The sequence below is a fragment of the Falco peregrinus genome, chromosome 13 (assembly GCF_023634155.1).
Source record: "Falco peregrinus isolate bFalPer1 chromosome 13, bFalPer1.pri, whole genome shotgun sequence".
Lineage (NCBI taxonomy): Eukaryota > Metazoa > Chordata > Aves > Falconiformes > Falconidae > Falco > Falco peregrinus.
Genome location: NC_073733.1, coordinates 13,192,917 through 13,212,414, shown reverse-complemented (window position 1 = coordinate 13,212,414; position 19,498 = coordinate 13,192,917). Strand labels below are relative to the sequence as shown.

Sequence of the window (19,498 nt, the reverse complement as noted above, 5' to 3'; positions counted from 1 at the left end):
AGCCACAGCACCCAGGGGAGCAAGGGGCATCCCTGAGAGCTGTGGCACCCAAGGGACGTGGGGCACCCAAGGGAGCTTGCTCCGTGTGCTGCAGCCCCTGGAGCCATGATACCCATCACTTGGGAACCCCACGGCTGTGCCCACCCGAGCACCGTTCCCTCACAGGGGCCAAGGGGCAGGGAAAGCATCCACAGGATTTCCATCAAAAGAGGGAAAACTCCCAGTTTGGAGCCCCTAAGGCTGAAAGCAGGTCCCTGGGACAGGGGACCCCCCATTCCCTGCTGGCAGGAACTGGGGTGCCATGGAGGTGACAGAGGGGCATCACTGCTGTCCTGTGGGGCTCGTCTCCCACACTGCCGCAGCGGGCAGCCCAGGGCAAACAGCCCGGCTGGGCCCGGGGAGTCCCAGGGCTACCAATGAGGGGACACCCCGTGAACCCTCCCCGACCCCCAAGCTGCTCTCTTTCTTTTGTAAAACCCTTTTCCCCCAAAAGCCCTGAGCAGGGCCGTGGGGTGGCTCTGCCCACTCAGCCGCCAGGCACCCAGGAGCTGGCAGCCAAGGGGTGCTGGGGGGGCCGGGGGGAGGGGCGGGGTCCTGTCCCTTTAAGGGGGGTGGCTGTCACTCAGAGAGCCCTTTTCTTTGCTGGAGAGCGGGACAGGCACCCAGAGGGGGAAATACAGGGCGAGGGACCGCCAGGCAGGCGAGGGCTCCCGCAGACAGCACCAAAGCAGCCGAGTGGGCAGTCGGGGGAGGTGACCAAGTCCAGCGCCATGGGTGAGTATGGGGTGAGGGTGGCAGACACCCGGGGAGCTGTTGCTGGTGGCTCTGGGGACCCTGTCCCAGAGCAGAGCCCCCTGAAACTATTCTCTGGCATTGGGCAGGTCCTGGTGGCCCCGGTGTGACCATGGGAGCTGCTGGGGGAGGGCATGGCAGGGGTGGTTTTCTTTCCCAAAGCGCTTTTCTCTCCCCTGGGCTCTTGTGCTGTCTGTGGGGACAGATGCCATCCCCACAGGTGGTCCCACCCGAGCCCTCACCACACAGGCTGGGAAGATGAGAGCTTCTGCCTGGGGCTGGTGGGAGCTGGGAGGTCCAAACAAGGCGCTGCTGAGACCTGTCACAGCTCGTGCCACCTGTATACCGTCAGCCTTGGGAAAACAGGCACGCCTTGTGCCTCAGTTTCCCTATTGATACACCAGAGCTAATAATTACTGGCATAACCCCCCACCCCCCCCGGGTATCAGGGGTGCTCTGTTCCCAGGGGTGCCATGGGCTGCCGGCACCCTGCCTCCTCCTCCTCCTCCTGTCTGCAGTGTATTGTTTGGCTCCAGCAGCAGCTAAGCCCGGGTACAAGGCCTGGGATTGTGTGGCACAAGGGCTCTTTCTCTCCTCCCTTTCCCTCCCCAGGCTTCCCCAGTGTGACTTCCCAAAGCCCAAGGGGCCAGGGCTGTGGCAGGAAGCCTGCCAGGCCCTGCCACCTCCTGGGACCCACAGACCCCCAGGACCTGAGCCATTCACCATATCCCAGCCCCAGGCACCTGACACACCACTTTCCAGGTGGCCAAAAATAAAAATAAAACAGGCAGGTCTGGCCCAGCACCCCGGTCCCCGTGGGTACCAGCGATGCTCAGGGAGCAGCACTGGCCAGGAGGAGTAGGACCCCCCCTGGACCTGCCACGTCCAAGGCAAACAAGAGGGAGGGGTCCCAGCACTCCCCCATAGCGCTGCCTTTGTTCCCTGTTTGCTCTCCGCAGGGGCAGCCGCTGGAGTGGCAGTGCCAGGACAATCCGCTATTGTCCTCAGTGCCACTGCGGGACCTTGCTCCCAGTGGGGAGGGGAGGGCACTGCTGGCCAGGACCCCACGGCTTTCTTGTCTGTTGAGGGAGGAGATAAGCACTGTGGGGTCCGTGGAGGGAGTGTGGGTTTGGGAACACTTCCCACGGGCGCCTTTCTGGCACTCAAGGCAGAAATGCTATGCCCAGATGGCATGTGTTCAGGCAGCCGCCATGCTCAGGAGAGTGGGGTGTCAGAGCCCACATCGTGGGGACGGGGAGCAGCTGCCCTGTGAAGAAGTGTTGCACAGCCAGGGCAGCAGGTTATTGCAGCTTAGCTGGAGCTAAACCGGCACTCCAGAGCTGGATACCAGTGTGTGCAAACCCAGCTGGCTGCCAGCCCCCAAACTGGGCAGGAGAGAGGCTGGCTGAGCACCTCCAAACCATCCCATTGGGAACCTGAGCTAACGATCCTGCATATTGGAGCCCTGATGTACAGGAGGAGCAGGTGCCCATCGCCCCACTACTGAAAAAATGCAGCATTTAGGCAATCCAAGCAGCACGCTGGGATGTGCCCTTGCTTTCTCTACCCATGCACAGGTACACGTGCCCTCTCGCAAAATAGTTGTCCTGAAGGACTAAATCTATTACACAATCATGATGCTTGGGGCACTAACATGGCTTCTCTCCATAAGCACATCTCCCATGTAACGGGGCTGCTGCAGCCTGAGCTGCCCGCAGGGTGCCAGGATAGGGGATGAGTGCACCCCAGCGCGGGGTGTGTGCTGGCTCCTCCTGTGCTGTCCCAGGGCCGCGCCACATTGCTGGGTCTCTGCTGGGGCTTGTCTCTGTGGCAATGCTGTGTTCCTTCCCATCTTTGATGGCAAAAGAAAAATGCAGGCAGCTGGCGTCCCCATTGCCTGCAGCTGGGCTACGCCAGCAGTGGGGAGCCCATTAGCAGCTTGCTTGCCTGGTCCCGCTGGTATTACGCTACATCACCTTGTATTTCCATCTTATTTCACACGGGTCGGCATGGCTGGCTTGCCTTGGCTCCCTGTCCACCTCACACCCAGAGGCTACCTTGTGGCCCCAGTGCCCTGTGCCGCCATCACCCCCTGTCCCTAGAGAACTTAGAGAACTCTCTCAGGGAAGCTACTGAGGTTTGGCTCTCCAGTACCACAATGAAAAATTTCTGGGTTTTCTTTCAACCTGCTTCCTTCCTCCCGCTGGGCATCTTCCTCCCCCTGTGCTTGCCTGCTCTTGAGCTGCAGGCTCTGAGTGCTCCCTGTCCTGGTGGTCCCGTCCTGCCTCACCTCTCTTCTCTCTAGGTTTGCTTGAGTGCTGTGCCAGATGTCTCATTGGGGCACCCTTTGCTTCACTGGTTGCCACTGGCTTGTGCTTCTTTGGGGTAGCACTGTTTTGTGGCTGTGGGCACGAAGCCCTCACAGGCACCGAGCAGCTCATTGAGACCTACTTCTCCAAAAACTACCAGGACTACGAGTATCTCATTGATGTGTAAGTACCCTGCTGCGGTGCATTGCCCTCACGCCGGGGCCCCTTGCGTCTCTGTCTTGCTCTGTGCCTAGAGGAGGTGTCCGGCCAGCGTGGCCAGGGAGATGCTGCCACCCAGGCACCACGGAGACCCCAGACTGTTTGCCATGTGCTGGTGTCACAGCTGCATGGCAGAGTTCAGTGGCCACTTGTTTCCGTTTCACACCTGTTTTTATCTGACCCTCGCTAGATGCCCTGGCTAGAGCTGGACCTCTGCACTGGGTAGGTACGGAGGGCACAGGGGAACCAGTAGCAGCCCACAGCCTTACTTACTACAGCTTTGCCCTGGCTCCCTCCTCTTGTGGCTTCACCCTCCGTTTCGGTCCCCTTGGGATGGTGTGGGGAGGGTAAGTCGTGGCAGCCAGGCTGCCCTGGCCATGCCACATGCAGGGTTGAGCTCCCCAGCACTGCTCTGGTGCCTGAGCATCCCTGCCTGCTCCTCTCCCCGGCAGCATCCATGCTTTTCAGTATGTCATCTATGGCACGGCATCCTTCTTCTTCCTCTATGGAGCCCTGCTGCTGGCCGAAGGTTTCTACACCACAGGCGCCGTCCGGCAAATCTTCGGGGACTACAGGACCACCATCTGCGGCAAGGGCCTCAGCGCAACGGTAACTGGGGGCCCGAAAGGGAGGGGAGCGCGAGGCCCCCAGCGAGCTCACTCATTGCAGCGGGTGTGTCAGTGTTTGGGAAAGTGGCTAGGACATCCTGACAAGGTGATCTTAACCGGGGTTTGGCACCCCTTCGCGCGCCCGCAGCGGGTTTGCCACGCTCGGCGTGGCTGAAGGGCAGGCAGGAGACTGCGGCTGTCCGGGTTTCGGGGTATCCCAAAGGGAAGTGCAGCCTGGCCACCCGCCCCCAGGCCTGCCATGGCCCCTGGGGACCAAAGCAGCCCAAATGGCCACATTTAATGAAACCACTTCATATTTAAGCATTGGTGGGAAAGCCATGAGCATCTCCGTGATGCTGGCAGCCCAAGGATCTCCGGCACCCAGTGCCCCCGAGGGCTGTCTTCTCCGCTGTGCTTGGGGACCATGACAAAGTGCTGGCAAGGGGAGCCTGTGGCCTGGGGGAGCAGGGGGGGATGGCTGCGGTTCCCTCGGGGCCAGTCGGGGTGGCACCACGGAGGGAGGGCAGGAAAGCCACACTTGCACACCAAAGCGGGTTTTGCAGCTGCCCTCTCGCAGAGGCCGAACCCTGCTTGGCCTCAGCCCCAGTTATCCCCCACCCGGCACGGGACGTGGCAGCCATCCTGCTGCCACTGCCGGTCAGCGTATGCACGCGTAGCCGGCCACAAACCTGGGCCTGGTGCTGGCCCTGCGAGCCACAGGAGTGCTGGGCTCGGGCTGCTGCTCGGCGACGTGCCGGGTTTGGTGGGTGGTGCAGAGCTGGATGCAGGCAGCACCTCAGCCCCCTGCCTGCCCCATGCCCTCTCCTGCCTGGGGACCCTCGCGCTCCCCTGTCTGTATCCCTGGCCGCTCGGTAACCATGGCTCTGCCCTGGCTTGTCCTGCCCCTTGCAGTTTGTGGGCATTACCTACGTTCTGACCATCATCTGGCTCCTGGTCTTCGCCTGCTCTGCAGTGCCCGTCTACATTTACTTTAACACTTGGACCACCTGCCAGTCCATTGCCAACCCCAGCAAGACCTCAGCCAGCATTGGCACCCTGTGTGCGGATGCCAGGATGTACGGTGAGTGCCAGGTTTGCCACCCAGGAGCCAGGGCTCAGGATGGAGGAGGGGGGATGGAGGAGAGGACCCAGGCAGATAAGGCTGGGATAAAGCAGGAGCAAGTGCCGGAGAGCCCCAAAACACTGGGGTGTGCGCGGCTGCGGGAGGCTGAGCAAGGCAGCTGGCTGGCAACTGTGCCCAGCTTACCCAGCTCCCTGCATCTCACCAGGTGTCCTGCCCTGGAACGCTTTCCCTGGCAAGGTGTGCGGCTCCAACCTGCTCTCCATCTGCAAGACCAGTGAGGTGAGCACTTCTTGCCACCCTACACATGCTTCCCTCAGCAGGTGGCCTCATCACTGGCCTCTCAGCCAGCATGAGGGACCCTGGGAGCTTACACCCTTCTTCCCTTGCAGTTCCAGATGACTTTCCACCTCTTCATTGCAGCCTTTGTGGGGGCAGCCGCCACGCTGGTCTCACTGGTGAGTCAGTGCTCCCCCTGCCCGGCTGTTCTCCTCCACCTGGCAAGGATGTGGGGGCAGAGGACAATAGAGGTGTTGGGCATGGACCAGACAGAGCCTGTGCTCGTGTCATTTTCTGGCACGTAAGTGCAGATGGGGAATTCAGGCCATAAGAAGGCAGAGGTGGTTCCTGGAGGGGATCTGGAGAGGCTTTAGGAGCCCACTGAGGAGAGGTCCTGCTGCCTCTGTACTGAGTCCCCTGCCTTTCCCCAGCCCTCCCCTTGGTTTACACTAGCAACAAAACATTGCGGTGTCCCACTGGTGCAGCAGGGCCATGGAGCTCTGCAAGGCAACTGCCCTGTTGGGGTGCTGGGCGGGGGGATGCTACCTCAGGCATCTGCCAGCGAGGAGTCCCACCCTGCTTGCCCTCCTCACCCACAGGAACTTAATTTCTATTCCTCCCCCCTTGCTCATTCTCTTGCCACCCACAGCTCACCTTCATGATCGCCGCCACCTACAACTTCGCTGTCCTCAAGCTGATGGGCCGAGGCACCAAGTTCTAGCCCTTGAGGTGGATCCCAGCCAGACCAAACACCCTCCTTTTCTCTAACCCTGAGGCTTTAACACTGCAGCCACCCGACACCAGGTCTCCTGCGTTAACTCTGCCTTCGCTGCTGACTCCCCTCTTCTTCCTCCCTCACATCCATCCTGCTGAGCGTGACCAGGAAGGAGAGCTTCCCACCAATGGACACCTCTTCATGCACTTTTCTCTCTCTGCTCATCGGTAACCAGTTCGCTCTAGGGCCAAGCCCATCAAAGCCAGCCAGAGAAGAGGAGGGACTTACTCCAGTGTCCCGATGTTACCTAGGGATGAGCAAAGGCCTTCACGCTCCTGGGAGGAGGAAATCTGTGTAGGTTGCTCCATGAGTAGCAAAAGGCTACGTAGAGAGAAAAGGAAGTTGGCCCAGTTCTGGTACCATTGCTAGAGACTCTCCTGGAGCTGTCTGCTGTCACCACCCGTGGATGGAGAATAAAAGAATGATTTTTTTTTTCCCTTAGCAAAGAAAGATCAATTTACCCCAAATTGCCTGCTGCAACCAAGGCAAAGGGAGTTCAGGGCAAGGATCTTCCCATTGCAGAGAAGAGAGTGCTGACCCCAATGCTGATAAAGCCCTAACCCAGCTGCCCCTATTAAAGGCTAAAGGAGTTTGGTGTCTGTGGACAGGGGGGACTCTTGGCTTTACCCTCCAGGCAGCAAGAGGCGGCAGATAGGTTTGACCGAGAGGGGACATCTCTGCGTCATGCCCTGGGAGTGTAAAGCCAGAGCTGTCCCTCTGTAGGCAAAGGATGACCCTCTGGACTGTGCACCTTCGCCCGCCCTGCCCTGCAAGCGCCGCGCTAGCCGCACGCTCTCGTCCCTTCACAATGGTGCTCTTTGGGGTGACATCTGCTTCTCTAACCTCCGCTGTGTCGGAGACCTTGATTTATTTCTCACCTGTGTCAAACATAACTTTCCCTCATTCTGTCCCCCTCTTCCCCTCTCTTTTTTCCCCCATGTTTCCTGCAAGTCAGGACAACTGTCTTGTGTCTGCCAGGGCGGGAGGGACTGGTAGCATCTCGCTTCCAGCCAAGATCCATGAAGGATTTGAGGAAGGAAGGAAAGGTGGCGGTTTGGGGGTCATGGGGTGGGAACATGGCCCTTCTCTGCAAACCAGATTCTTTCTGGTGCCAGTTCAGTCCTTTCCCGTGGAGGGGGGCAGTGAGGCAAGGGGTTTGGTGGTGGTGGCCTCTCCCCCATGACTGCTGTCCACAGCAGCTGGAGGAAAGTCCTCTGGCTGGGTAGCATGGGTCCAGCCAGACCCACCAAAACGCTATTTCCAGTCCTACCAACCAATTAGTATTTTGTTTTGCTCTTCCCTGCCTCTCCTTAATGCTAATCTTTGTGTTTGTTTATTGGAGAAACTACTTTCAGTGGCAGACTGTAGCTCCATCTTGCATGGATTTATTTTTTTTGGTCTGTATTGTTATTATATTTTTTTTAAGTGCTGGTTTCAGCAGGGGCAAGGATAAAGGAGCAGATCTGCTGAGCAGAGCATTTGGAAGATCCTTGCTGCCGAGAATGCTGAAATAGGTTGGCCAGGCTACCAACGCACATGGGCTGGGGAGGGGGGACATGCCAGGAGGGACAGCAGGGTGGGGAGAAACCAGTCAAGATCTGGAAATTCACATCGATGCTATCTCTCTTGGGGGTTTGCTGGGGTTTTTTGGTATGCATCTAACAAAAAATAACCAGGTCTTCCTTCCCACCCTTGTCCCCAGATCCCAAATACACACACACACACACACGTGCACACACACACACAGACACACACACATGCAAAAAGAGAGTTAATCAGCTGAAAGCATTTCCTTCATTTCTGATCTAGAATTTCAACTTGTTAACAAGCAATAAAAAGGAGCAAGTTTTTAGAGACTTATCTTACAAGATGTATTTTATAAAAATTAAAGAAAATAAATTAAAATTAAGAACATTCTGAATGAGATACACGTCTGTCTGTCCATTTGTTGTGATGGCTTTCCCACCCCCGCCACCCTGGCCAAAAAAAAAAGCAGGGAAGGGGATGCTGCAGCGGAGAAGGCCCCAGAGGAACAGCACTTGCCAGCCCCACAAGTGGGCCAGCAGCCCCTGCCCACCCCTTCTCCCCAGCCCAACCAGGAGTCCATAACCCTGACTTCAAAATCTTTGTTCCCATCTGGGGAGCCCTTAAAACATCTACTTTTCCTGCAGCCCCCTAAGAGTTTCCTCTTGTAGGAGCCATTTGCTTGTTTTTGGTGATATGCCGCTGCCCTTTAACACTCAGCCTGCATGGTGACAGCCTCTGCCACATCTCCTAATGCAGCACCTACAGCATGACCACAGCAAAACTAATTGGCACAGCTTGAGCAAAGCTCGCTGGCTCACATCAGGCAATGCACATAATATGAGCACATCTAGAGTCATGCAACGTGCGTTACCCACTCACCTGCAGAGAGGCCTGTGTGAAATAGGATGGTCTTGTTTAGGCATGAGGGCAGACTTAACTGTCACAGGGCCCCACATGTCCTGTCCGTGCACTCTGTGGGTGGCCGTGTGCCATTTGCTGCAGGGTCGTTAACAGTTTGCACAATGCTGGTGCATGGAGAGGTTACCTCTGGTGTCTTTCTGCCCCTGATCAGATGAACACTGACCTTAGACACACATTTCCGCAGCAGCTACTCAAAAACTATCAATTCAAATGTTGCTTCTCTTGGAAATTCCTCTCAGGAGCTGTGCTCAGGAGCCTCCAGGGAGCAAGGCCACTGAGGGATGCTCCCAGCCGCATGCTCAAACTCCAGCATCACTCCCGTTTGCAGCAGATCTGCCCGAGAGGCAGATTTCAGGCACAGCTAGGTGCCCGTGAACGGCAGGGTGGGCTAAGAGCTGGCAGACTCTTACCTACCCACAGCCAGGACCATCACTGCTCTTCCTAAATGGGACTTTAGCCCAAATCCCACTCTCCCCTCTCTGCCCCCGCTTCAGCCACCTCTGGGCAGGCAGCAGGGCTTGCAAGGCTTCCCATGCAGCCCAGCCAGGCGAGGTTTAGCTCATGCATCGCTGCTGCCCCTGCTCAACGCACAGCTGTGCCTGCTCCCCACCCTTGCCCCGGCTCACAGAAACCCATGGGGCTGTAGCCAGCATCAATGGGGCCCTTTGTTCCCTGCATTCCCAGATGCCATCACCCTCCTCTCCCCATGCTGAAAGGGCCCTGTGTGTGTGCGATCAGCCGCTGGGCAGGAGCAAGACTGGGAACAAAACACCATCTCTTTCCCCTGGCAGAGACTGGTGCCCCCCGGCCAGGGTGAGGGTTGGGGACAGCAGTGTGAGGTAGCGTGTGAAAGCAGCCAGCATGGCCAGGACACTGGGCAAGTCCAAGGGCCGAAGGCCACATGTAGCCTCTTATCAGCTGTGCCCTTGGCTCTGTCTTGCTGCCGTCCCACCTGGGGACATCAGACATCATAGCTCCTTCCCCGGGCCAGGAACTGGCTGAGAAAAGACAGGGAATAAACCCTGCCTCATACCAAACCACATCTCTGGAAACTGGCACATCACGAGAGCTCCAGGGAGGAGAACCAGCACAGTCACTTTTCCCCTGTCTAGCGGCTGAAATGTGGCTATAGTTTGCTCCCACAAAGGCTGGACCAGGGAAGGGGACCCTGGAGCAGGTCCCCCGGCCTGCCGTGCTGGCGAGCGGGCAGGGAGACTCCCACTGCTTCACCCCACGCCCTGCCGCTCCGGGAGACAGCCCTGTGCTGCCGCCGGCCAGGGACACTGCACGAGCCCTTGGGACAGCGAGGCAGCAGCCTCCGTCCCCCGCGCAGGGAAAGGGGAGGGGAGGGATGGCGGCACCCCAGGCCGGTCGTGCAGGGGCGGCCGCGGCTCCCCACCCCCGCGGAGGCGGCCTGCGCAGGCGAAGCCCCGCCGTGCAGATGCTCCTCCCGGCCGCCTCCCGCATCCCCGGTCCTCCGTCTCCTCCCCGCGGCCGCCGGCCGCAGCGGCGGCTGCCCGGGCTGGCGCGACCGGGGCGCGGCGGGGCGAGGCGGGCGTCGTGCCCCGGCTCCCCCTCCACTGCCCCTGCTTCCCCGGGAAAGCCCTCCCCGCGAAGGCACGTCCCCTGCTAAGGGTGCCTTGGGACCCTCCAAAACAAAGCCAGCCCACCAGGCACGCCTCAGAAAAACCCTTACCATCTCCCTCTAGTGCCTTCATTTACACTGGGGTCAGCCCCGCACAGTCCCGCTAGCAGCAAATAAAAGCTACCCTGGACATGCAGATGCTGCCCTTCAAGCCCGTGTGCAAGGCCCTAAGCACAGAGCAAATTCCTCTGAAGCCACACAGGCAGGCACAGCCCCCTGCCTTGCTCTTGTAGCACAGGCTCGGGGCTCGGCCCTGGGAAACGCTGTGCAGGATGAGCAGGAAGGCTCAGGGGAAGGAGGCAGCGCTAGAGGCAAACCCAGCGGCTGCCCGCTGCCCTGGCTCAGCCCTCCACCCCTCTGCCTGCACCAACGCTCCGCAGAGAGGACAGCGGGCACACCAGCTGTGGCAGGGAACACTCGTGCTCACCCGCCGCCAGCTCCCCCCGTGCTGGCCTGGCCTCGGTTAAGGCACGGAAAGGGCGGCGAGTGACAAGTGACGCTCTGGCAGGGGTGGTAGCTGGCGAGCAGCCCTGCCTGCCAGGGCCACATGGTGCTGCGGTCCATCTGCCCGAGAGGAAGGTATCACCTGCTGCCTCTCCGGCACCCAGCTGGTTTCTCTCTGTTCCTGTGCACGGTTTGGCTCTGCTAGGGAGATGCCCAGGGGTAAGGAGGGAATAGCAAGTGGAAAGTCCTCATGGGAAGGACTGACAATAGCGCGGGCAGATGCTGCGCTTGGCTGCTCATGAAGACAGCAGTATTGCGTCTCCCCGTGGCCACACGCACCAGCCCCCGAAGCCCCCCTGCAGCCACCAGGAAAAGGCTGCCCCAGCAGCCATGAAAGCGCTGGGGTCAAGGGGCATCCCTGTCCCTCTCAAATTGCTTTTGCTTGAGCAATCGCCTCAGCAGGTAACCCACCATTTCACTGACTTCATGGAACGTCCCAAGCCCCGGTCTCCCAGCCGAAGGACTCCAACTCACCTCAGGCCTTTGGGCAACTGCTGTCAGAGCTGCCACTGCCTCCCACCCTGGCAGAGCGGCGAGGGCTCCTTACTCCAGAGCACAGCAAGCCAGCACCCCCGGCACCACAGCTGCAACAAACTCCCTGTTAAGTGGAGGCCGAAGTGGGGTTCAGAGGCTCCTGAAAGGGCATTTTTACATTCTTTGTATCTTTTTGTTCATCCTCAAACACATGAAAGCACATGCAATTCCCAGAGATCATGTTCCCATAAACACCCTTACAGCTGTACACCTGTGAGGAACCAGCCTCCGGAGCTAGGGAAGAGCTGCACTTGGGAAATATACGCTGTGTGCGCAGCCTCCGCCTCCATCACCAAGAGGGTGACCCCAGGGCATCTGCAGCCATGTGGGGCTCCTCAACTAGCAGTTCCAGAGATTTCAGGTACCTCAGCCCACCAAGCAGCTGCGCAGCCTTGCAGCTGCACTACCTGGCCCAGAGCAGCAAAATCCCCGAGGGCTGTGGCAGACAGATGGATGGTACCAGGAGACTCCCCACCACTCCTCCCCTTCTACGAGCACACAAGGATATGCTACAGCATCTGTTCCACACAGAAGCAGCTCATTGCTTTCCTTTGCCCTCCACAGACCCATCCGCTCCTCAACCCATGACAAAACCCACCGAGTCCTCTGCTATTGTTTGCAATGGCAAAGTAGGGAATGAGGAAACAGCCTCATAATCGCTCCTGCCTCTGCCCCACATTTTCTTATAAACATCTCACATCACAGGAGTTTTAGACTGTGTGGTTTTAGACAGACCCTCACTGACACTGAGACAGCCTCACCCAATCCCCCCAACTCCTCCAAGGCTGGGACAATCTCCCACCAGGTCGTATTGGCTGCCTGTTCTCAGCTTTGTTTCAAAACAGATGAAGTAAGATGCTAGAGGCCCCCAGATACTCTATTCCACACTTAAAAAGCTGGACTTCCAAGAACTTGAAACCTTATGCTGCTTCTGGAAGTGTGGGTAGGCAAGCAGACATGGGAGAAAAATAAACTAAAAGATTCTGCCAACAGAAACAGCAGGCAAAGACTCTGCAAACACAGAGAATGCCTCCTAAAATAAGCAACCGTCCCGGCAGGACAGCGGAAGAGAACAGTCCCCATATGTTCATTTCTGTCTCAGCAGCCTACGGAAATCATGCCTGGTTACAACCCCCTGCAGCCCAAGGGACCAGTTCCAAGATCGTAGGAAAAAAATCAAAGGAAAGTACCCCGGCTTGCTGCTGAGAGCCTAGGCTGAAAATTAAAATGTGGTGACAGAAGGAAGCAATGTGGAGTGTTTCTGTTAGGAAAGTATTTTCTGATACACTTGAAAAGACAAAACTGGTCACTGGATTCAGCTGGTAAATAAGTTATATTCCTTCAACTACTGGTCTAGCTAGGTAGATTCAGGAATAGCCAACTCTTTCAATCCCTTAGTGACTTCTCTCTGTCAGATGCTATAACCAACCCAGTTCCACATCCCTCAGGAGAACAGGAACCGACCTGAACTTTGATAAACCAAGGCGGCAGCCACTTCCTCAATTCACTTGAATACATCCATGTTTTATTTGCTTAAATAAAGGTAGAATCTCAGTTTTACAATTCCAGTTCTGTAGCAATAGCAACAACTGCAGCAGCATGACCGGACACAGGGAGGGGATGGCTGTTAGCACTGAATTTTGCAACAGAGTTCAAAACCCTGGCTCCTTTGGAAATTGTGCGTATCATTTAAAATAAATCAATGCAAATATATTATACTATACCTTTTAAATGTATTTTTAAAACACATAAGCCTAATAATTTATTTTTTTCAAGTCAACAAACCAACGTCTGTTAGGAATAAAAGATGCTGTGTAACACCTTTCGCTGATACATACCATTTGCACAGCCTGTGCACAATGAGGTTCTTGAGCTTCAGCTACCAGCATCAACATGTACCCAGGGTACTGCAAACAGCGTGCTGCACCCATGCCTCCTATGCCACACCACGGCTCATTCAGTCTCTGTCCTCTCCCACGGGAGGTGCCTGCCAGCCCTCACACATATCCCGTGAGATCTGCACCGGGGAAGCGGCAGTTTCACCTCCAGGGAGGTCCCTCAGCAGCCCCTCCGGCAGGGCTGGGCAGTGCCCAAGGGTCTGAGCCTGTTCTGACCCTGGGCCCCTGCACAAACCAGCTGCGGGGGACTATGTCTGTTCAGAGATGTAAATGAGAACCACAAGCACAGAGTCTGGGATCCTGAAGGAACTATCAAGCAGCATTAAACTGAAGAAAAATCTAGAGCCTGGGGAGGTCAGACACTGGTAAATAAACAGTAACAACAACTTCAATAAGCTGTAAAAATCTGTTGCACCTACAGAGGCAGAGCCTTCTCTTACACCTCAAGACCTGGTTTTCCAAAGACTGCAGGCACTCCCTATCTATGCCTGTGAATATGAGTGTCCAGCCCTGTTTAGAAATCAGATCCCTCTAAAGCACTTTGCATTAAAGCTTCAGTCCCTTCCACACGTGACTGCCCTGCGGAGAAGGGCAGGATCGCCCTGAGCTCCCCCAGGAGACTCCCTGCGTGTTCAGTGATGGGGATTAGCTGCCAGCAGCCAGTGAGGGCACACTGCCTGCTCTTAAAACATGACATAAGCGAGGGTGCTCGATTTGAGCTACAAAATTTACCATCCAGTAGCTTATCACAGTGGGAGTTGCATTTGACAGCTAGCGGGTATGTACTCAGGGAAGCTCTCCCTGTGGCAGGGTCCTATGGGCTTATGGGCAAAGCCATAGTTTTGGACAAATGTTTGCATGGGGAGTTGCAGGACATGAGGTTATAATGGTAAAGACAGCAGTCAGCAAGCACTCATCTCTGCTACACAGACAGGTTGGGACTAACACCTATCAGGGGCAGGAGCTGGGATCAGCAAAGCCTGGCATCCTTCTCTAAAGGGTTCCGCACCCCACCCCACCCCCCATTTTCCAGCTACTTTGAACAGAGGTGGAACCAGTGCAGCTCTCTCCCCAGTGGACTGACCACAGCAGGCATTAACAAAGGCCAGTTAATTGAGTGGACATCCTCTACCAGTCAAAGCTGTCATGAATTACAGATAAAATGTACTGGATTCCCAGCTAGGGAGGAAGAGCCAGGACAACAGTGTGAGTTAACTGTGCTCAGCAGCACTGCACCTCACACAACAGGTAATAAAATGAATGGTTCTATGTTGCAGCACCCAGACAGGAATGTTCGTGCCAAAGCAACTGAAGACGCTGATCCGCCAGCTAATAAAGCACAGTGGTCACTGGTCCCGCACACCAAGTAAGTGGATTTAACAGCTGACCATGCATGACTCCCCCAGCCACCTGCACACCTAGAAGACATTCCACTCAGCTAACATCTGGTCTGCTAGAGCATATCATCTGGACACGGTGATTACTTGTGACAGAAACCAGCTGAAGTTTCATGCTCCAGATCTCCTGAACTCCTGAGTGACTCTAAACTCTTTGACATGACCTGGCAAGTGTCCACATCAGTATTTTTCATCCAGGGATTCAATGTATGAGAAGCTAGATCGGTGTTTAACCTCCACAAAAGACAAGGAAACATATATTAAACAAGAAGCAGTCTCTCCACAAAGTAACACTCACACAAGACAAAGTTCAAGGTGAGGAAAAACAGACCAGTCATAGGCAGCTACAAAGAAGTGATGCTGCCACAAACACAGGTCCATCTCTCTCTCCTTTGTATGTTGCTTCAGATCAGAGCTCTAACAATTTTCAGCACAATTCACTCTCAGGACACAATCCACTTATCCCAAACAAAAACATCTCAGATACACACATCTCAGCCACTCTAGTATTTGCCATTCTCACAGTCAAATGGGCTAGAGTCTCTGCAACAGGTTTCATTCAGTATGCTGAGCAGACTTTCCTTTGGCAGTAAGGTCATGAGTTTAGCGAGTCTAGTATTTTTTTTTTTTTTTTGAGTTCAGGACTAAAATACTTCAAAGAGTGTTTAGGGCACTCTCAGCTTTGTTCTGCAGGCAGTTCTTGGTACAGATCAGATCACTACTGTCTTCAGTGAATTTAAAGGACTTCAACTCAGTCCTTTAAACCTGCTAAAAAGCAGGCAGAGATGGAAGCAGGACTACGCTTACATGCTCTTTTAATATCTCCCTCCTGCAGATACATGCTCTGTGCCTGAAAACTCCAGCCAGAATTCAGATGGCGGGGCTGCAACTTCTCAGTGAGCAAACCACCTATTGTCCTTGTGGCCACTCTCCTCAGAGTGCCCCAGAGCTGCCCATGCTTATTCCAATCCAGCCGCCGGCTCCAGCAACATTCCCAAAGCAGTAGCCACTCTTAACAACAGGAAGACCCTGATTTGGAGCTGGAGTGCAGGTCAACGGTGTGGCCCAACATGCAATGCTCTAGCTGTTCCTCCACTGCCAGCACCTGTCGCACAGCCTCCTCAAAGGCCACTGCCACATTGGTGTCATCCTTGGCACTAGTCTCCAGGTATGGATAGTTACCGTTTTCCATGCACCAGGCCTGGGCCTCTTCTGTGCTCACCTGTCTCTCAAATTTGTCTATCTTGTTGCCCAGGACTACAAATGGGAAGTGTTCAGGGTCCTTCACATCAGCATAATAGACAAACTCCTTCTGCCAGTTACTGAGGTTCTCAAAGCTCTGCCGGTCATCCACACTGAAGGTCAGCAGGCAGCAGTCTGCTCCCCTGTAAAAGGGGGTTCGCAGGCTCTTGAATCTCTCCTGTCCCGCAGTGTCCCAAATCTGGAGGGTCACAAAACGTCCATCGACCTCCAAGTCCCGGTTTAAGAACTCCACACCAATTGTGTGGAAAGCCTGTGAGTCAAACTTGTTGGTGACATACCGGTTCATGAGGGAACTCTTCCCAACTCCACCATCCCCAAGAAGAATGACCTTTAAGAGCAAGGACTTCCCACTCATTGCAGCAGGATGGAAGGGTGCAGTACCAAGGCAATCTGTAGGGTTCAGAAAGAGTACAAAACAGCTATTTGACTTGCGGATTCTGCAGGAAGTTGTACACTGAAGAATAGAATACAGTATTTCCATACCCATTTCTGAACAAGTTTTGTACATAGGAGACATTCTGTCTCTTATTAGAGAAATGAGAGCTGATAACTGGACAAGCTTTCAGGCACACAAGTCCTCCAGCAGGTCCAAAATGGAAGCAGCTGGTCACCACTGTAAGCACAAGGTGAGAACAACTGTTGAGAGTTTAGTGTCAATTATACCACTTTTGATGAAAACTCTGTATCTGAAAGCTTGTCTAGTTTTTCCAAACATACCATCACTAGTTAAACATCTCTTCTGGCCTGTATCCTCAGGCTATCACAGAAACAGCATTATCAACAGGGATCACCGTCATCAGGCCTTCCATTGCACTGTACAATCAATAGCTAAGTAATTTCTCCTGACTTGTTCTACTGGAAGGATGTAAAAGATGTACAGGCCAACATCAATACAACTCATCTGGCAAACGAGTTCTTAATCACCCCAGGAACACTGACTCACCTTACAACTGGAGCTGTGCTTGTTTTCTGCATGCGATCTCCATAGCTCAGAAGGGGTTTCCCAGGCACAGAGACCCAGCTTCTTTGCCATTCATTTCTGGCAAGGCTTTTTGCAAGACAGTATGCTAGGGCACAGGTGCAAGTTCACATTGCAACAACCCTGACACCACAGGTTCCTTAGTCAGCAGTCACAAGAGAAAGGCCAACTGCCAACCAGTCCTCCCGCTCCCAGGGACATTCTGCAAGCAAATGTAAAGGCCTGACACAGAATAAGAAGTTTGTTTGGCTGCCATCTGTACTATACCTGCTCTAGATATACAGTGCTTCTGTCTCCAGGACTGTCCAGGGAACACCTTCCTCCAGCATAACAGTCACTAAAAAACAAACATCAGTAAGTGAGGCTGTCAGCACTAGGTGCACTGCCTTTAAATTTGTAACATTGACCCAGGCTGGAAGAACAACAGCAGAGCTCTAGGAAGCTGAAAATGCAGTAATGATTTATGGATGCTAAGCCCAAAATACGAAAAGAATAAATTGAAGGAGCTCTAGCATGAGCACACAGGCTGCGTAGCCCGTCTCTCCTCAATCCAGGGGACATAGACAGCTTTGATCTGCTTGGCCTGCCTACCCACACACTCTAGAATCTGATCCGAGGACTGAACACATGCCTGAATCTGCTAACCAGAAGGGTGAGACAGCTGGCAAGAGCCTGGTACAAAAAGAGATGGGATTTGGCTTGCGTACAGGTGCTACCAACATTCCTGGAAGGGTGTGGACGCAGAGTGCTGCTTAGTGATGACACCACCAGACCAACAGGCCATCAACCAAAACAGGCGCATTCAACACTGCTCAGACCAGCACTCCTACTCCTTCCAGGCCAAAACACACTCACTGTATTAATCACAGGGGGGCCTGTTCAGTTTTGTTTCTGCTCTTTTTGCAGCTTTTTCAACCAGTGCTTACTACAAAGCCAAAATCGGAAACTTCCTCTTCAAGTTACTGTGGAAAATGCAGAACTGAAGGCTCACCAATTTCACTTCCCCTGCACAGAAACACCCCAGATCAAGCATGGCTGAACTGACTCGATGGTCCATGGGACATCCGAGCAGCCTCTGCAGTTCTAAAGCAGTGGTTTCAAACCAAAGAAAATTCAAATGTCATAAGCAGCAAACAGGAATTGCAGCATAGGTCCCTGGGGCTAATGGCTTTGGGGAACTCTCCTCTGAGCAGACGAGCTGTTCAAAACCCTTGCTCTTCCTTTTCCAAACCCTTGCTGAAGGGGGTTTAAGAAGATCCCTGGCCCTTGTCACCAAAGCCCTTCCTGACACACACCATCAGCCCTGACAAGACTTTCCGTTCAGAAATGGTTTGTTAGCAAGCATCTAGCAGACGTTTTAAAAATGACTAATGGGTTATGCTAGGCTACTCCAGAGCCTGACAGGCTACTGACAGACATAACACTGCCATGACACCGACGGGCACACTGCCACCCGTGACACCGCTGTTAGCAACGCCGTTTGCAGCCAGCGTTCGATTAGCCCTTCACAAGCCATTTCGGAGGGTAACCTCGACCTACAACAGGGCCCACACCCTCACGCAGGCCGCCAGCACCTGTTCGCCGGTAAAAACAGCAGGGTGGGTGTGTGGGAGCCGCACGGTAGGCCCCGTGTCCTCCCCTCCCAGCTCCCCAGGACCCGGCTCCCAGCTCCGCAGCGGGCGAGACCCTCCGGCGGGCCCTCGCCGGGCCGCCCGGCCCTCGCCTGACCCACCGCCGGACCTCCGGGCCGCAGGAAGGGGCGAGCGGCCGAGGCGCTGCGCTCCCCCAAGCCAACCCCGGAGCGGCTGCCGGGGCCGCTTGGAAGGGGCCGGGGGAAAGGGGGCTCTGCCAGCCCCAAGGGGTGTCTGGGGGCCAGGGGAAATGGCGCCGGGGCCCCCCGCCCTTACCGCCCCCCGCCCTTACCTCCCTCCGCGCCGCTGCCGCCCACCTGACCCGCCGGGCGCAGGTGCCGGCTCACCCCGCGCCTGCGCAGCGCACGCGCCCTGCCCGCGGCAGCCGCGCGAGGCTGAGGGGCGGGGCCGGGCCCCTCCTCGCCCCGCTCCCGCCCGAGAGCTCCTGGGCGGCCGTGGCGCCGTCGGTCACCCGTGTGCCCCGCCGGTCACCCGCCCGCCCCCCGCTGCCCCTCACTGCCCGCCTGTCACCCGCCGGTCACCCGCCCGCCCCTCGCTGCCCCTCACAGCCCTCCTGTCGCCCGCCTGTCACCCGCCCGCCCCTCGCTGCCCCTCACAGCCCTCCTGTCGCCCGCCTGTCACCCGCCCGCCCCTCGCTGCCCCTCACAGCCCTCCTGTCGCCCGCCTGTCACCCGCCCGCCCCTCGCTGCCCCTCACAGCCCTCCTGTCGCCCGCCTGCCCCTCACTGGCCCGCCGCCCGCCCGCCTGCCGCCCCCCTCGTCCAGTCCCCTCCCGTCCTCTCCCGTCCCCTCACCGCCCTCCTCACGCTCCCCTCCCGTCTCTCTTTTGTCACTTCGTTCCCTGCTCCTGCCACCCCGCTGTCCCCACGCCACCTGCCCGCGGCTGCCCCGGGGCAGGTGCAGTGCGACCCCCGGCCCGGGCCAGGCCAGCAGTACCGGCGGGTGCCCCGTCGCAGCAGCAGGGTCTCCACGGAGCCTGTGTGAGCCCGGGGACACCCTTGCCACAGAAAGCCCCTCGCCTGCCTGCCTGGCAGTTCCCCACACAATGTCGCCACGCAGGGGTGCCCGTGTCCCCATCTCTACGCCCGTTCTGGCTTGCTCAGAAGCCTGTCCCTC

At 56.2% G+C, this 19,498-nt stretch overlaps 2 protein-coding genes across 12 annotated transcripts; one reads left to right on the top strand and one right to left on the bottom strand.

The window, feature by feature from the left end:
• Window positions 1–630: 630 nt before the first annotated feature.
• On the top strand, window positions 631–7,984 carry PLP1 (proteolipid protein 1). 2 transcript variants are annotated; one of them, XM_027787445.2, is made up of 7 exons: window positions 631–774; window positions 3,098–3,284; window positions 3,773–3,929; window positions 4,841–5,009; window positions 5,218–5,291; window positions 5,402–5,467; window positions 5,938–7,984. In XM_027787445.2, the coding sequence occupies exons 1-7, from the start codon at window positions 771–773 to the stop codon at window positions 6,007–6,009; spliced, it is 729 nt and encodes a 242-aa protein (XP_027643246.1). In that variant the 5' UTR covers window positions 631–770; the 3' UTR covers window positions 6,010–7,984. The 2 variants fall into 2 exon arrangements, with proteins under 2 accessions (XP_027643246.1, XP_005237927.1); XM_005237870.4 differs by having other exon boundaries at window positions 3,773–4,034.
• Window positions 7,985–12,697: 4,713 nt separating this feature from the next.
• On the bottom strand, window positions 12,698–18,820 carry RAB9B (RAB9B, member RAS oncogene family). Of its 10 annotated transcripts, none has more exons than XM_055818323.1 (6): window positions 18,655–18,820; window positions 16,999–17,068; window positions 16,696–16,854; window positions 16,470–16,607; window positions 16,236–16,365; window positions 12,698–16,142 (listed from the first exon to the last, which is right to left on the bottom strand). In XM_055818323.1, the coding sequence occupies exons 5-6, from the start codon at window positions 16,267–16,269 to the stop codon at window positions 15,502–15,504; spliced, it is 675 nt and encodes a 224-aa protein (XP_055674298.1). In that variant the 5' UTR covers window positions 16,270–16,365; window positions 16,470–16,607; window positions 16,696–16,854; window positions 16,999–17,068; window positions 18,655–18,820; the 3' UTR covers window positions 12,698–15,501. The 10 variants fall into 10 exon arrangements, with proteins under 10 accessions (XP_055674298.1, XP_055674299.1, XP_055674300.1 ...); XM_055818324.1 differs by having other exon boundaries at window positions 16,696–16,819; XM_055818325.1 differs by having other exon boundaries at window positions 16,696–16,819; window positions 18,680–18,697.
• Window positions 18,821–19,498: the final 678 nt, after the last annotated feature.

Coding starts and splice junctions, on each gene's coding strand:
- PLP1 (XM_005237870.4), top strand. Junction 3,285..3,772: donor TACGAGTATCTCATTGATGT/GTAAGTACCCTG, acceptor TCTCCCCGGCAG/CATCCATGCTTTTCAGTATG. Junction 5,468..5,937: donor CCGCCACGCTGGTCTCACTG/GTGAGTCAGTGC, acceptor TGCCACCCACAG/CTCACCTTCATGATCGCCGC.
- RAB9B (XM_055818323.1), bottom strand. CDS start 16,269: ATGTCTCCTATGTACAAAACTTGTTCAGAAATGG. Junction 16,143..16,235: donor CAAAACTTGTTCAGAAATGG/GTATGGAAATAC, acceptor TGAACCCTACAG/ATTGCCTTGGTACTGCACCC.